This window comes from Silene latifolia, chromosome 6, assembly GCF_048544455.1.
Source record: "Silene latifolia isolate original U9 population chromosome 6, ASM4854445v1, whole genome shotgun sequence".
NCBI lineage: Eukaryota > Viridiplantae > Streptophyta > Magnoliopsida > Caryophyllales > Caryophyllaceae > Silene > Silene latifolia.
The window spans coordinates 100,450,713-100,468,393 of record NC_133531.1 but is presented as its reverse complement, the minus strand read 5'-3'; the positions used below and the strand labels follow the sequence as shown (position 1 = coordinate 100,468,393).

General features: G+C 39.2%; 1 protein-coding gene and 1 non-coding gene across 2 annotated transcripts in view; one reads left to right on the top strand and one right to left on the bottom strand.

The window, feature by feature from the left end:
* LOC141588401 (uncharacterized) overlaps positions 1-16,673 on the bottom strand; it is a 98,091-nt gene extending 81,418 nt beyond the window's left edge. The window contains exon 1 of the mRNA XM_074409845.1: positions 15,919-16,673. Coding sequence (XP_074265946.1) covers positions 15,919-16,673 — 755 coding nt within the window. The remainder of the gene's footprint in view (positions 1-15,918) is intronic.
* LOC141589348 (small nucleolar RNA R71) lies at positions 9,112-9,218 on the top strand. Its single transcript, XR_012520290.1, has one exon. It is a non-coding gene; the product is annotated as a small nucleolar RNA R71 (small nucleolar RNA).
* Positions 16,674-17,681: the final 1,008 nt, after the last annotated feature.

Sequence of the window (17,681 nt, the reverse complement as noted above, 5' to 3'; positions counted from 1 at the left end):
AAGGAATCAAACACGGGATCCTAGTGTACCTTACATTTTGAAACAGGACATATTTCTACCCCAGGGATTCCTTTGAGTGTGTTGTGCGTTTTATCATGCTTTCAGAATGATTGAGAATTGAAAACAAGACAAATTTGGAAATGAAACTGTAACTTTTTATTGGAAAGACAAATGCTTGACAGACTCGAAGGAACGATTCCTAGGACACACCCTAGGTCATCGCGGAACAAACGACTCAACTTCGGGAAAAGAAAGTCCTAGACTCGACTCGACTAAGATAAGAAAACAGATCCCGACTCATAATTTCAAATCTGGTCATGAGCTTTCCCTTGTTCAATTTGTCGGCTTAGATGCTCGGCTCTTGTCCTTGATCCCTGTGATGGTTTGCCTCCATCCCGAGGTAGTCCTCTGAGGATCTACGCTAGTGATGAAGGTTGGTGAATCGAATTGTCTTTTATTAACTTCGTTAATAAGAGGAGTACATTCTAGAGCGAGACTCCCGACTTGAATTTCATTCTTCGGGTTTGGCAAGAATTCAGAGCAATCCAAAAATATTTTCCCGATAAACACTCCTTTCAAGTGACATGGGCGGATAAGATGGGAATAATCGACATTGTCTTCGACAGAAACAAAGTTGGCGTGATCGCCAAATGGATTGGTGATGTTATTGGGTTTAACAGTTGGGATCGGGAGTGTTCCATTCTCGATCATGTCTTGAATTTCGTGCTTCAGTCGATAGCACCTTTCAGTATCATGGCCTTTCCCTTGGTGAAAGGCACAGTAGGCATTTGATTTATACCATTTACCTTGTTGATCAACGGGAGGGTCCGGAATTGGACCGATAGGCTTCAGCTTTCCTTGGGCTATGAGCCTTTGGAGAGCGTATGTATAAGTGCATCCGATATCGGTGAATGCCCTAGGTGTTTGGCGCTGCGACTTCTTCGATTGCCCTTCTAAGAGATTGATGGCTTCATCAATATGGGTCGTTGCTGGGGCCTTGGCCTTAGACGATGAGGCCCCTTGGTACCCTTTCGGCTTTTCAGCCTCTGCCCTTATGACATCATCTTCTACCTTTATCCCGATTCTTATCAATTCTTTGAAAGAGCCAAAATTCTGGTATTTCAGAGCATTGCGGTAAATAGGTCGTAGATTCTTTACGAACTTATCTACCATTTCAACTTCATCAGGCTTCTTGGCTAATTTCACGCTTTCAGCGCGCCATCTTGCAAGGAATTCAGTAAAGCCTTCTTTTTCTTTCTGTGTCATCACCTCCAATGTTCTTATGTTGGTTTGAATCTCGACATTGTCAGCATAGTGCTTGCAGAACTCCACCGTAATATCTTCGAAAGTGGAGAAGTTCTTAAGGTCAAGATTATAGAACCACGCCTTCGGGTGTTCATCCAGAGATTGGGCAAAAATTTCAGAGAGCATGTCCGCAGGTACTCCCTTCAGTGCTAAGTACCCTTTATAGGCCTTAACATGGTGGACTGGATCTTCGGTGCCCTTGAACTTTGGGATGTCAGTGAGTACCATGTTCGTGGGCAACTTATCCTGAACTGGGGCATAGGCCCTAGCATTCTCATAGTGGATGTTCTTCCCCTGGGAGAGTTTCAGACGGTCTTCAATGAACTTAAACCGTTTCTCCAGATCGGTCAGAGGTGGGGTAGATGAAGGGGAATCTTCACCCAGCTTAGATTCGATTGCATCCATTCGGGTCATCATGAGGTTCACGACCTCGGTGAGCTTGTTGATAGCATCTTCCATTGCTTGACGTCGGGTTTTTGGCGGCCTTTCTACAAAAAACCCCGTACTGAGTCAATATTTAAAGTAAGAGCCCCTGCACACTTAAGGACACGACCCCAACTTGACTCAAACAAAGACTCGACTTGAGACTGACTAACCAAAGGTTCGACTCACGGTTGGATTTAGACCTTGGTTCATTTTAGACTCGGCAAAACGACATGACTCAAACTGTCATAAATCGGTTATAAACCGGACTCGGTGTGACTAAACCCGTGATTGGACTAACATAGCCCATAGGTTCGGATGAAACGCCCTAAATGGCCTAGCTTGGACGTTTCTGTGGACTATCCTAGACCAAAAGGTCGACCAACATGACTCAAAGCCCAAGAGGTGAGCTTGGGTGACCCAACACGGTCGTGTTCTAGACTCTTAGAACGAAACACACCCGGCCTAACACGGCCATGACCTGGACACGACTTGACGCATTTCATGCTTGGTTGAGGTTCGAGAGGCATTTTGGATTGATTTTGAAAAAACGAATGATCGATTTGAAAAATGAGATTTGAAATGGGCAGCATGCCGGCTATAAAAGCTTGTTTTGGGCCGAAAATTCTAGTCCTATTTAGGCAGCATTCCGCGTTTTTTAAAACCATGCTATTTTGAAAGTAAGTTGTTCAAAAGTTCGGTTTTGAAAAGGACATGGGAAATTTCGAAAAGACTCGGGAAAACAATTTGCACATTGTCATTCTCATGTTACAAGGATGTATGCTCCTAGACATCTCTAAGTCTCGGCAAGTCTTCTACAAGAAGGTCTATGCCCTCCATCCTTTTGCGGTCTTATAGAGCAAGGTGTCTTAAGGTAGAGTACCTAGAAGATCGTCCCCACCTTCAAGAGCCACGCGAGGTGAAGTGGAAGCGAGCAATATGCAGCTTCCTAGCATAGTGGGACGTCGCCCCCCACGCATCACGAAGAAACGCTGGGACGGCCCGGGCAAGTCCTTAAGGGTTTATGCATGAATCGTAGCACTATGAGTAATGTTTTACTTTCCAACACTTTCTTTTCAAGTTTCACCTCGGAGGAAAAGACCCTAGAAACAAAGTGTAACTAGTCCTCTTTTCCCAGTAGAGTCGCCAAAGCGTGGACAAGGCCCTCGGGAAGCTGCGTCCGCGGGATCCACACTAGGCATAATCGACTCGAGGTTCTTTCGAATCGAATTAAGACATATTAGAGTCGCCACCAAGTTTTTTGGGAACTTGGAACCGTTCAAGTCAACTTTTCACCTTTCATCGAAAAGCATAAAGCCAATCGACTACGAGTGATTAAAGATAAAGACTTGTACCCTATATCACTCGATTTGAATGACTCTCGTAATCCAATGGTATTTAGACGGATCCACAAACCATAGATCTTGAGTAAGGGGTGAGGGTACGTGTTGGGAAGCCCATAAGGACACCCAACCCCGCCCGTCAATAACGGCCTCTACTAAGTCAAGTATGGATTTCAAACAAGGTCATAGCTACTACGATATATGATATGCAAACATCGTTTTAAAACCCTAACATGTGACAACAATTTCTATGTCGTTTAATGCATGAATACTAACTTTGTCAAAGTTGTTTTAGCATGTTGGTTGATTTGAAATAAAAGATGCGCAAACACGGCTTAGGAGGAATGGGGGAGCCATTGGGATCTATCCTATTACAACCCAGGCATTTCATGCCGACACAACGAGAAATAAATTACAACTCAATCTAATTACAACAACTATCGTAATTACTTTGACTCAGATTACAATACAAACTAACAAAATACAACTTAAATTATTAAGTCTTAATAAACGAAACAAATGTAAACAAAAAAGCTAAAGCTAAGTTACACTAATTAAAGATGTTAGCCGAATTATTAGTTAATAAACAAATTAGATTAGAATTAAACTAATTAAATTAAAATAAATAAGTATAAAGGCTTGAAATAAATTAGGTACAACTTATTAATTAAATTGAACCCAACTTATTAAAATTATTCACCAATCCATATTTATTAAAATAGGATTAGTAAACAATTAAAGAAACAAAAGAAGAAAAGAAACTAAAACTGGCAGACCCGTGCAGTGCACGGATCAGAAGTCAGACAGACCCGCGCAAGACACGGTTTTTGTAGAAAAGCAAAGTTAATTATGTTTTAATTACGAAATCAGTAAAATAAATTACGAAAAAATTCATTAAATTAAATTTACAGATTTTGAACCATAAAAGATAATTAGAACGACTTTTAAAAAAATTAGAAATAAATAAAACAAATTAAAGGTTAATTAATTACAAATTGAATTAAATAAATACGAACTAGGTTAGGTACAATTCTAAATCGTCAACGAGTGCAAATGGAAAGGTGTTAAGCACGCACTTCCATGCTAGCGAGAAAATTAGTGAAAGGGAAGATGAATTCAATTAAGTTACAGAATTGTTAATCGGTTTTTAAAGCTATGTCGATGTATCCTAATGTGTCTAATTAGGTTAGCAAAATCGATCTAATGTCATCTAAATGAGTTATATGTTAACAATCAGAGGTCATACTAACATGCAACGGGTCCTAAGGTGGGTCGAATTGGCCGAGATAACAAAGGGTCAAAAGCGAGGAACGGAAGTTAGAAATTCGTTTTATTTATGCCCTACCTTGAACACGAGGATATGTAAATGAGACGGGGGTGTACGACCGACTGAAGTAGCGGTTTATTTTCCCATCTCAAGTCAACGCGGGTGTTCATGGTGGTACTTTAACTCATACTCGGACTAAACTAGTTTCATAGTTAATTTAAACGATAAATAAAAGCGATAAACAAACAAAAATAAACTATAAGAAAAACAAACATAAAAAACGAAATAAAAAAGGAGAAAGAGGAGGATTTGATGCACCCTCAACCTACATGTATCGTTGACACCGTCTTGGGTCGTAATCGATGGTAGATTTTATCTCGAGAGGCCGTCGTCGACAAAGAAACAAAGCAAACACGCGTTTTTGGCAAATCTGGACAGCAACTTTCAAACGATGATTTCTCCCTCGTTTCACAATTAAAATTCGATTTAAAAGATGTTTTGAAAACTAGAAAGAGAGGAGAACAGATATCTTAAAGCAACCCCTGCTCGTTTTGGGTTATTGGGCACGAAAAACGAGCACAAACAGAACTGGACAGACAAGAACAAACCGCGAAAACAGAGTGTATAACACTCTGTTTTTCGAGGGATTTCGTGTACTCTCAAGGGCAATTTGGCTCGTAAATCTTTATCTAATCTGTAGATGGATGTTATGTGGTTAATTAGGAACAAGAAAATCGAGTTTTGATGGAGGTTTGAGGGAGAAACGAATTGTTTTTCGAGGAGGACACACAAACAGTTTCAGTTTGTATGTCGGTTTTGTGGAGGGTTTTTGAGAGGCAATTAGGGTTTGTTTCTGAGGTTTAAAGCTTGTGAGTGATGGTAGGATGTGGGGAGAACTTAGAGGAATGAATGTATGGTGAAGGGGTGGTATTTATAAGGAGTTAAAGTAGGGTAAAAGAGAGGGAGAGGCAGTCGGGCCTGCTCACGCATAGCTGCTGTCCAGCAGCTTTTGTGAGGGTTTGAGAGGGGTTTTCTTGGTGATTAAGCTAGGGTAATATAGGTAGGATACTAGGGTATGGGTTAGGGTTAATGGGTACGGGTTTTGGTGGTATTTGGAGCGGGTTTTGGGCTCGGGATTTGAGCTGCAAAACAGGGGGGCTGCTCGTGTATATGCGGGCTGTTTGGGGGGTGTTTGGGATGGAATTTGGGCCGTGGTTATGGGGTTCGAACTGGGTTGGATGGGTAGAGTCTTAGGTTGGTTAGTGTACTCGAGATTCGTGCCAACTCGTAAAGAAAACGGGCTCAAAAACCGAGCTAAAATCACGCTCCAAAACGCGTGGTTGAAACGAGTTTTTCTCGATTTTTAAATCGATTTTTCAAATCAATTAACACATTAAAATAAATGATTTTTCAAATCAAATACACTTATAAAATGATTTTTCAAATCAAATATTTATTTTATTTTCAATAAAATAAACTTGAGAAAATAAATTCTAAAAAACTTTAATTTAAATATCTTTTAAATTAATAAAATGAATTCACTTAAAAAAACACATTAATTTAAATATCATTTAAATTAATAAAATACTTCATCGACGACGCCCATTCTACACCGTAAAACGAGCTCCAAATAATGACAATGACAACTGAAGAATACATGTGTCCTATCATCATCGGGTGTTTGTCGGGTTCTCTATAAATTCCAATATCGACAGATACGGGTATCTACAACTTTACACCTTTCATCGAAAAGCATAAAGCCAATCGACTACGAGTGATTAAAGATAAAGACTTGTACCCTATATCACTCGATTTGAATGACTCTCGTAATCCAATGGTATTTAGACGGATCCACAAACCATAGATCTTGAGTAAGGGGTGAGGGTACGTGTTAGGAAGCCCATAAGGACACCTAACCCTGCCCGTCAATAACGGCCTCTACTAAGTCAAGTGTCAGATTTCAAACAAGGTCATAGCTACTACGATATATGATATGCAAACATCGTTTTAAACCCTAACATGTGACAACAATTTCTATGTCGTTTTAAATGCAACTAAACTAACTTTGTCAAAGTTGTAATTTAGCATGTGGGTTGATTAATCTAACAACATACAAAACAAAGCAAACAAGGCTTAAGGGGGAATGGGGGAGCCGTGGGATCTACCTATTACAAACCAGGCATTTCATGCCGACACAACAATAAATTAAAGATACAACTCGATCTAAATACAATTGCTATATACGACACCATACACGACACATGGCCATTCGGCCTAGGAAAACGTGCACAAAGGGGTGACTCACGGCCTACATGACTCACGGCCTTGGGTCACTCCTCGTAATGCGTGCTTCCACTTAATCTTATCGAATTAGACATTGGGCCACACACCAAAGCATGCATTAGCATAAATCGGGCCATGTTGCTTTAAACAACATGCGATTTACTACGCTCTCACTTGCATTGGGGTACAACCGTCTAACCAAACAAGACTAAGGTTTTTGAAAGAGGTTTTGACTCGATAAAAGAAAACTAACTTGAAAATTACAACTCGATGAACAAACGATAAATTACAAGCGACAAAACAAATAAAGAACGAACGATGCAAAAACAAACGAAACAAGAAAGGCCAAAGGCCACGGCCAAACCTAGGTCCTAGGTCAGGTTCATTAGGTTAGATAGATGATTGCGAAACGGGATAGGAAACATGTTAGAAAACGAATTAAAAACAACGTTGATCGATTGGAAGGATGTCGCGCAAAGGTGTATTCTACACGGCCTAAAAGGGATCAAATTAGGTCAAGTTTGCTAATTAAGTTAACTCATCGAGTGTTAATAAGAAGGTGCTAATCACGCACTCTTATACTAGCGAGAAATTAGGTGAAAGAGAGATGCATTCGATTGAATTACAGAATTGTCGATTGATTTTAAAAGCTATGTCGAAGCACCCTAACATGTCTAATTAGGTTATTTAAATGATCGAATTTCGTCTAAACGAGTTATATGTTAACAACCAGAGGTCATACTAACATGTGAATGGTCCTAAGGTGGGTCGAATCACACGAAACAAAAGAGGGGTCAAAAGCGAAGAGCGAAGTTAGAACTCGTTTTATTAATGCCCTACCTTGAACACGAGGATATGTAAATGAGACGGGGGTGTACGACCGACTGATGTAGCGGTTTCTTTCCCATCTCAAGTCAACGCGGGTGTTCATGGTGGTACTTTAACTCATACTCGGACTAAACTAGTTTCGTAGTTAATTAGAACAATCGATAAACAAAAAAACGATAAACAAACAAAAACAAACTATAAAAAACAAACATAAAAAACGAAATAAAAGGGAGAAAGAAGAGGATTTGATGCACCCTCAACGTACATGTATCGTTGACACCGTCTTGGGTCGTAATCGATGGTAGATTTTATCTCGAGAGGCCGTCGTCGACGAAAAAACAAAGCAAACAACACGTTTTTATCGAATCTGGACAGCAACTTTCAAACAGCGATTTGTCTCTCGTTTCACGATGAAAATTCGATTTAAAAGATGTTTTGAAAACTAGAAAGAGAGGAGAACAGAGATCTTAAAACAATCCCTGCTCGTTTTGTGTTATTGGGCACGAAAAACGAGTACAAACAGAACTGGACAGACAGGAAAAGCCGCGAAAACAGAGTGTATAACACTCTGTTTTTCGAGGGAATTCGTGTACTCTCAAGGGCAATTTGGCTCGTAAATCTTTGTCTAATGTGTAGATGGATGTTATATGGTTAATTAGGAACAAGAAACTCGAGTTTTGATGGAGGTTTGAAGGAGGAACAAATTGTTTTTCGAAGAGGACACACAAACTGTTTCAGTTTGGATGTCGGTTTTGTGGAGGGTTTTTGAGAGGCAATTAGGGTTTGTTTCTGAGGTTTAAAGCTTGTGAGTGAAGGTAGTATGTATGTAGAACTTAGAGGAATGAATGTATGGTGAAGGGTGGGTATTTATAAGGAGTTAAAGTAGGGTAAAAGGGAGGAGAGGCAGACGGGCTTGGCTGAGCATAGCTGCTGTCCAGCAGCTTTTGGGGGGTTTTCTAGGGTTCGTTTGGGGGGTTTTCTTGGTGGTTAAGGTAAGGTAATATGGGTAGGATATTAGGGTATGGTTTAGGGTTAATGGGCACGGGTTTTGGTAGTGTTTGGAGCGGGTTTTGGGCTCGGGATTGAGCTGCAAAACAGGGGGTTGTTTCGTGTTTTGCGGGCTGGTTGGGGGTGATTTGGGGCGGTATTTGGGCCTTGGATATGGGGTTCGAACTGGGGTTGGATGGGTAAAGGCTTAGGTTGGTTAGTGTACTCGAGATTCGTGCCAATTCGTAAAGAAAACGGGCTAAAAAACCGAGCTAAAATCGAGCTCAAAAACACATGTTTAAAACGAGTTCTTTTCGATTTTTAAATCGATTTTTCAAAACAATTAACACATTAAAATAAATGATTTTTCAAATCAAATATACTCATAAAATGATTTTTCAAATCAATTATTTATTTTATTTTCAATAAAATAAATTTGAGAAAATAAATTCTAAAAAACTTTAATTTAAATATCATTTAAAATAATAAAATACCTCATCGACGACGCCCATTCTACATCGTAAAACGAGCTCCAAATAATGACAATGACAACTAAAGAATACATGTGTCCTATCATCATCGGGTGTTTGTCGGGTTCTCTATAAATTCCAATATCGACGGATACGGGTATCTACAAGACCATTCCAAAATTATTGTACCAAGAACCACTCGCTAAGTCCATGATGAGGACATGAGCGACAAGTTCCTTTGAATCGCTCCCAAGCTTCATACAAAGATTCTTCGTCCCTTTGCTAATAACCCGTGATTTGGGCTCTTAGCATGTTAGTCTTTTCCGGAGGGTAGAACTTTTTGTAGAAAGCTAGAGCCAACTTCTTCCAAGAGTCAATTCCAAGAGTAGCCTTATCAAGGCTCTTTAACCATTGTTTCGCGGTACCAATTAGAGAAAAAGGAAATAAGACCCATCGAATTTGGTCTTGAGTCACTCCGGTTTGTGAAATCGCATCACAATAGTCACAAAAAGTCTCCATGTGAGAATGAGGGTCTACACTAGGCATCCCCCCAAATTGGCTTCTTTCGACAAATTGGATAAATGCGGATTTTGCAATAAAATTTCCGGTTAAGTGTTGTGGTGTGGGAGTACCATTGGGTAGGTTCTCCTCGGTTGGTACGGAATGTGATGAAAACTTAGGCATTGTGGGTTGATTGTGTGGTTGATTTTGTGTTGGGTTCTCCTCACCTTCTCTTGCAAGAGGGTTGATGAACTCAAGAGTATTTGGTTGAATATCTACAACCTCACCAATACCTCTCAAATTATTTCTAGCAAGTCTTCTATTGGTTGTCAAAGTCCTTTCAATTTCGTGATCAATGGGTAACAAGTTACCTTGTGATCTTCAAGACATGCAAAATATTAAACAACTCGAAAACAATTAGAACAAACCCTGAGGAGTTTTACTTCCCCGAGGCAAAGAAAGACACAACTAATAACAATCAAAGAAAATCAAATCAAGTTAACACCGTCCCCGGCAACGGCGCCATGTTTGGTCGGTCCGCTTTGAGCTTAGATTTCGGTTACTTGTCGTTAGGAGTACCTAGACCAAAACAATATTTATAATCTTCACAAACAACTCTACTATTAGTAAAGAGGCAAGTAAAGGTCGGATCCCAAGGGACGGGTATTGATGTAGGATTTTCGATTGCAAGTAGTGGTGCCTAAGGGTGTCACAATTTGGGTTGAGATAAGAAGATCACTAAACTAAATAACAATAAAAGTAAACAAGAAAGATGACTAAAATGAGATGTAAACAATTGATTAAAAGCACTAGGGTGTCATGGGTTCATAGGGAATTCATGGGAATTGATCATACAAACATATTCTCAAATTATAAGCAAGCAATTATTGTTGTGATAGGATCGAGTTTGTTTATATCTTACAATCCTAGGAAGGTTTGGGTCCCGCAACTGAATCGATTAGATTGTACAACACCTACAAGTCGACTTAATCCTCCCTACTCAACTATATGCATGGTCTAATGAGACTCGAGTTGGTTTATGTCTTACAAGTCTCATTGAAAAGGTAAGTGATGGGTAAAAATGCAAGGATTCATAGGCTCGCATTTCATCAAACATAACATGTGCATAATTTGAGATCACAACAAGCAAGCAAATAAATTATGTGAACATATTAGATTAAGCATGAATCATTCCCCATGTTGGGTTTCCCTAATTCCCCATTAACCCTAGTTAAGGAAACTACTCACTCATTATCAAGTTTAACATGTTAACAAGGTTGTCAATCATATCAACAAAGCAAAACATGATGAATAAGTAAAGATGATTAACAATAATTAAAAAGGGATTAAGAGAATTATACCTAATGATGATTCCAAAATAATAAGCAAAGAATAATAGAAGTACTTAATGAATGATTGGAACATTGTCAATCCTCCAAATAAACCCAAATAATCTTCAATTACCCAAAATAAAGGATGAACAATAGAGCAATTAAGGAAATGAGATTTGTATTAATACTTGATTAAAAGTTGATTACAAGATTAAAGAGAGATTAGAATAATATAAACTACACTAATGATTGATAAGAAGAACATGATAATCTAATTAGTATAATGGGGATTAGGTGCACAAATTAGGGTTACTAAGGCTTAAATGACGATTAAGTCCCTAAGAAAAGTTGAGGAAATGCTCCTCTCGAAGAAAGATGTGAGTCTCCTTTTTGCTAGTCTTTCAAAAATATGCGCATCCCGAGTAGAACAAGAAGAAGTCGGGCTGCACTGGAGAACAATCCGAGCGTCCAAAGGGTCGGGACGAGCGGATTGTGCAGGTGGTGGACGAGCGGCTTGGTAGGTGGGACGCTCAGATTGTGGAGTTCTTGGACGAGCGGCCTGGTGCTAGGACGAGCGGATTCCAGTCCAGTGAGCTTTTTCTTCTTTCCTTCTTTTCTTCTTCCAACAATCCTCCGGGATCTTGTCGGAGATGCAAAGATCTTCTTCATCATTGCCCATCTACTACATTATTTACAAAGGTCTTCTAGGCTTGTCTTTACTTTGATGCTTGGTCATTAGATTCAATCAATTTAGCACTATTTTGCCATGAAAATGCAATTTTGCACTCCTCTCCTACCAAGGGAACAAAACCTCAAAGAATATGCAAAATAAAGGACTAAAGATAGTAAATGACCCAAATATGTACTAAAAAGCATAGGAACGAGGCTAATTCGGGGACTAAATATGCTCAAATACTGGTCACATCAACTAGGTGGTTGATGACTTACATTAGCATCTCAACCAACCATTGTGAGTCTCTTACCCCTCCTTTTGCTTTGTTTTTATCTCATGTTGACATTACTTGCATAGCTTGTATAACATTTAGTTTAAAGCATTTAGAGAGTCATTTTGAACTCTTTGGTGGCTAAGAGTTTTTGAGTCCTAGCACCACCAAAGGACTCACACCTCGGTAACATTGAGGTGACTATCTTTTTAGCTCCCACCATAAAGAATCTAAAATGACAAAGTGACTGTTCATGCATTGCATTTGCATGCTTGTGAATAAACTTCCCTAGTTTTTTCACTATAAATAGTGTTTTGTTTGGTTTGGGGAAGTTCATTCATAGGCAACCCGAGTTAATTTAAATTAGCTCTCCGAACAATCGAAAGCATGCATCATATAGCATAATCTAGTTTGCATCACATGTAAATACTCATCATATGTAAATATTTCACATGTAGTGTGCATTTAGCGTAGATTCACGCATTTCATATAATATCATGCATTTGCTTAATTTCCTATCATTTTGTCCATTAAGGACAAAGTCCATACTAAGTGTGGGGATGGGAAATTCTAACACCTAACTTTCTAACATCTAACCCTTATTTCGAAAATGATAAAAAGTTGAAAAATTTCAAAATTTCAAAAACATGTTCTTTGGTAGTATAGAATTGTATATATTTGTTTGTTTGTTTATCACTCTTATCACTAGGGGCGACTACGCCACATTCAAGGCATGAAGGATATAGAAGACCGCATGGTATGATCTTTCCAAATATCCTTCCTCCTTCTATATGTTAATGACAATGTGGCTATATTTTGATTGATGTGGTATGTACCTTTGTGTTATTAAGATTTTGCATTTAGTTTACATGGCATATTAGTTGATAGTAGCATATGCATTAGAGTTGTATATATGTTAGTTGCATCATGGCATGTAGTTTACATATTAGAAAATTTTGTGAAAATGCCTATTTGGGAAGCTTGACAAGTGTATATAAGGCCCTTGTAGATAACGTTTCTCCTTGAGACTTTGTTTGCTAAAATACTCTCAAGACACCCTATGATGTGTCATACTAGTATCTTTTGTCCCATGGTCTAAGGCCTAGTCAAGGGTTTGCATGTGTGTCACCTATCCAACCTTATGATATGATATGGACTTGATCCGCTTATCTAGGGGACCTTGATTGACTTGGTGGTTTGGCAACCCAAAAATACTTTTCATTAATAAGTTTATGAAGTGCTCATTTCAAAAGTTTTGTGATGTGGAATCATTTTAATTGCCAAGGAAACCTCAAAATGTTTTGAATTGTTGAAATGCCGAGAAATTTGATGGAGGAGTACACTTCAATATGCTTTGGTGCGGGATCCATTGAATTGGCCCCCCCACACGGTTGTGAATTGGGCCGCCCAAAGACAAAGTGACTATCACCCCAAGAGCTATTGTCTAGAGGTTAATCGGTTGCCTAATAAGTGATTGGCGAAAGCAAAGGACACTAGAAAATGAGGGACAAACCCCATCTCAAAGTTTTGAAATGTGAAATGCGGAAGTTGAATTGAGTTCAAGTTTTAAAAGTTAGTCAAATCCACTAGTTTTGTTTGATTGACTTGAGCACTTCACTCCCAAAAATCATTTTTGTTATGCCACCTTGTTGAGCTTTGGACGATCCTTGGCGTTTACACATGTAGAGAATCCGAGATTTGTCATGTTATATGCCACTAACATCATAAGGATCATCATTCCACCCCCATCTGATCGCCCTTGACAAAAGCATTTAGCAATTATGGACGAAAGTAGCCTAGTTTAACACAACTAGGTGGCTTGTTTGTATCCTCTTGGACTTAGTAACGAGGAGAAGTAGTATCTATGATGGAGTGTATGCCCTTAAATTGCTTCCCTTATAGACGATTTCCACCACTTGGATGAAGAAAGTGGCTATTCTTTTGTAGATGCATCCTTTTTACTTGTTTTTGTGTGCTTAAATGTTAGGATGCATCGCCATTTTGGCAAGCCCCACCTTGCCTTGCAAGAAGGGATCTTACCTCATAGATGTCTTGTTGTGAGTTGAAGGGACGGAGAGAGACCCGCTAATTGTCTCACATCGGCTAGGTTATAAATAAAGGTCATAGTTTCAGTCACCTCTTTACTCAGGACGAGCAAAGGTTCGGTTTGGACATATTTGATGTGACTCGTATTTATACACATTTAGTCCCCTAACTAGCCTCGTTCCTATGCTTTCTCGTATGCATTAGGGTCGTTTCTTATCTTTAGCTTCCTACTTTGCATATTCTATAAGGCTTTGTGTCCTTGGTAAGAGAGGATTGCTAACCTTGCTTTTATGGAGCAAAACGGAGCTAAATGGATTGCATCTAACGACCAAGCAACAAAGAGGAGACCAATACTAAAGGCCTAAGTCAATAAAACAAGTATTTGGGAAATGATGAAGGACCCCCAAGGCTCCTCAACGATCCCCACGGATCATAAGGCAGGCAATTAAAGAGGAAGCCAAACTAACCCTTGAGATGGGCGTCCCAAGCTCGGCCCGAGCGTCCTGAAGTGAAAGACGGGCGTCCTAAGACTCAGCCCGAGCATCCCACAAGCAGGACGGGTGTTTTCCTTTATAGCATGAGCGTCCAATAAGGGAAGGTCGAGCGTCTCCATGAAGGAGTCTCCATGAAGGACTTGCAAGGCGTTAATCTTCATTTTAGGGACTTAATCGTCATTTCAACCCTTAGTTACCCTAATACTTGTACTTAGTATAAATACTCCATTGTATTAGGAGGTTATTACCAAGTTAGATTACCATATTAGCTTGTTATCTTAGATTAATCCAAGTTGTTAATACAATCCAATTACACAGTTCAATCTTAATCACATCTTAATCTTTCCTTATTTATTCAAGTGTTCTTAGATTTAGTTAAATAATTTGAAGACGATTTGGATTTATTGGAGAATTGACAACTCTTCATCATTCATCAAGTTTTCTTCTATTATTCTTTGCTTTATATTTGATCATCCTAAGTTGGTACAATTTCTCTACTCTTTACTTAATCCTTGTTTATTGTTTTACTCCATCATCATGTTTAGACTTGTTAATATGATTGACACCCTTGTTAGCATGTTTTCCATGATCATGAGTGAGTAGTCTCCTTACTAGGATTAGTGGGGGATTAGGGGAGTTAATCATGGGGTAGATCTTTACTTAATAAGTTCGTATGATTGCATGCTTGTTGTAGTTTCAACTTATGCACATGTTATGCTTGATGAAATGCTTGATTGACAACCTAGCATGAATCTCTTATCCACTCAACAAGACTTATAAGACATAAACCAACTCAAGGCTTGTTAGACCATGCATAAAGTTGAACAGGGAGAATTAAGTCGACTTTTAGGGGTTGTAAAGTCTTGATCGACTCGGTTCCGAGACCCAAAACTTCCTAGAAATTGTAAGATATAAACTAACTTGATTCCACTACAACAATAATTTGCTTGCATCTATAAAACTTATTTATGTTATCTCACCATGATTCCCTATGAACCCATGACACCCTAGTGTTTTAATTAATTGTTTACAAACCCCATTTACTTGCCTTGCTTTATTTTCATTTATTTGCCTTTTGTCAAGTAGTTTAGATTGCAACTCTCAAACCCAAATTGTGACACCAAAGACATAGCTTTGTACAACCGATAAATCAGTAAAATTCCCATCCCTTGGGATCCGACCTTTACTTACCGCTCTACTAAGAGTAGTTTGTTGAGATTATAAATAGTGTTTTGATTGGTAAGCTTGGACGATAAAGTTTTAACCGAATCACACCTCAACCTTTGCTTTATCCACTTGGATACCTCTACCTGACACCAATTGACCAAGTACCACCCCTTCAGTAACCATGAAGCGGCACTTCTCCCAGTTGAGCACAAGATTGCTCTCCTCACAACGCTGCAAAGCCTTAGTCAAATTTCTCAAGCAAACATCAAAGTCAGTACCATAAACACTGAAATCATCCATAAAGACTTCCATAATAGACTCTATGTAATCAGAAAATATCGCCATCATACAACGTTGAAAGGTAGCTCGGACATTGCACAAACCAAACGGCATCGTCCTATAAGCAAATACACCATATGGACATGTAAAAGTGGTCTTTTCCTGATCATCGGGATGAATGGGTATCTGAAAGAATCCGGAGTAGCTATCTAGGTAGAGAAAATAACTATGGCATGCTAGTCTTTCTAACATCTGATCAATGTAGGGAAGTGGGAAGTGGTCTTTTTTAGTAGCTGAGTTCAGCTTCCTATAATCTATATACATCCTCCATCCTGTAACAAGTCTAGTAGCAATTAGTTCATTTTTATCATTAGTTACTACTGTAGTACATCCCTTATTAGGTACGACCTGGACAGGACTGACCCACTTAGAATCGGAAATAGAATATATAATGCCAGCATCAAGTAATTTCTGTACCTCTTTCCTTACCACCACTTGCATAAGAGGATTTAACCGTCTCTGACCTTGTGCACTTGGCTTATTACTTTCTTCCAGATGAATACGGTGCATACAAAAATCAGGACTAATACCTTGTAAATCGTTAATGTTATACCCAATAGCCCTTTTGTGAGTTCTCAAAACAGCCAACAAAGCAGAAAGTTGGCCGTCAGTTACGCTAGCATTGACAATTACTAGGTTCATTTCACAATCGTCCAAAAATTCATACTTAAGATGAGAAGGAAGGGGTTTAAGTTTAGGTTTCTTTACCTCGGTAGCTTTAGATGGGCTACCTAAGCGGTATACCTTTTGCTTTGGGCATTCCTCTCTAGTCAGCAACTTCTGAATCCCATCAACTTCTTGACTCCATGAACCCATCTCAGCTGAATCAAATACTAGGATAGTCTCCAAAGGATCCCTTCTTAAGCACAAAGTAAGACACTCATCAATAGTAAAATCGACAATATCAATATTATGACAAGTTTCTTCTATCATAGGTTCTTTCATAGCTTTTTCTAAGTTAAAAACAATTGTGTCATCCCCTGCAGCCAAGTTAGTCTTCCTTTCCTAACATCTATAACCGCCCTCACTGTGTGAAGGAATGGTCTACCCAATATGATAGGGATTTGGGTATCCTTAGCCATATCTAAAACAACAAAGTCAACTGGAATGAAAACATTTCCCACTCTGACTGGAACATCCTCTAACACACCCAATGGATGTTTAATAGATCGGTCAGCCATCTGCAAGGTCATATTAGTAATACTCAGTGGACCCATATTTAGCTTTTTACATATGGAATAAGGCATGACACTAACACTAGCTCCTAAATCACAAAGAGCTTAACTAATAGCAAGATGGCCGATATGACACGGAATAGAAAAACTCCTTGGATCCTTTAGCTTAGGTGGTGAATTAGTTTGCAACACAGCGCTGCACTTTTGAGTAAATGCAACCATCTCCACTTCATCAAAGGACCTCTTCCTCGTTAATATCTCTTTCATGAATTTCGCATAAGCTGGCACTTGAGGATCAATTCAGTAAATGGAACACTCACATGTAAATTCTTTACTACCTCCATGAACCGTCTAAACTGCTTGTCCAGCTTAGATTTTTGATGTCGGTGCGGAAAAGGTAGTGCAATAGTAATGGGCTTGGCTTCCTTTACTTTAGAAACACTTTTGGAAACACCGTCATCAGTTACGGGGTGTACTCGATCGAGTTCAGGGGTAACTCGATTGAGTACAGGGGATACTCGATCGAGTCTGTCACCACTCGATCGAGTATCTTCAGGAGCATAAACTTTCTCACTTTTCTCGCTTTTCTTCTTGCCTCATGTTTTCGTTTCTTTAGATTCTTTCTCGTCATCACTTAGCTCCAAATTACCCAATGCCTTAGGATGCATGTATGGTACCTCATCTTCAATAGTGGCCATCTCCGGATTTTGATATGTGATACCGCTCCTCAATTGAATTACATTAGCTTGCTCATGAGCTTGTTTACCTTGAGGAGGAA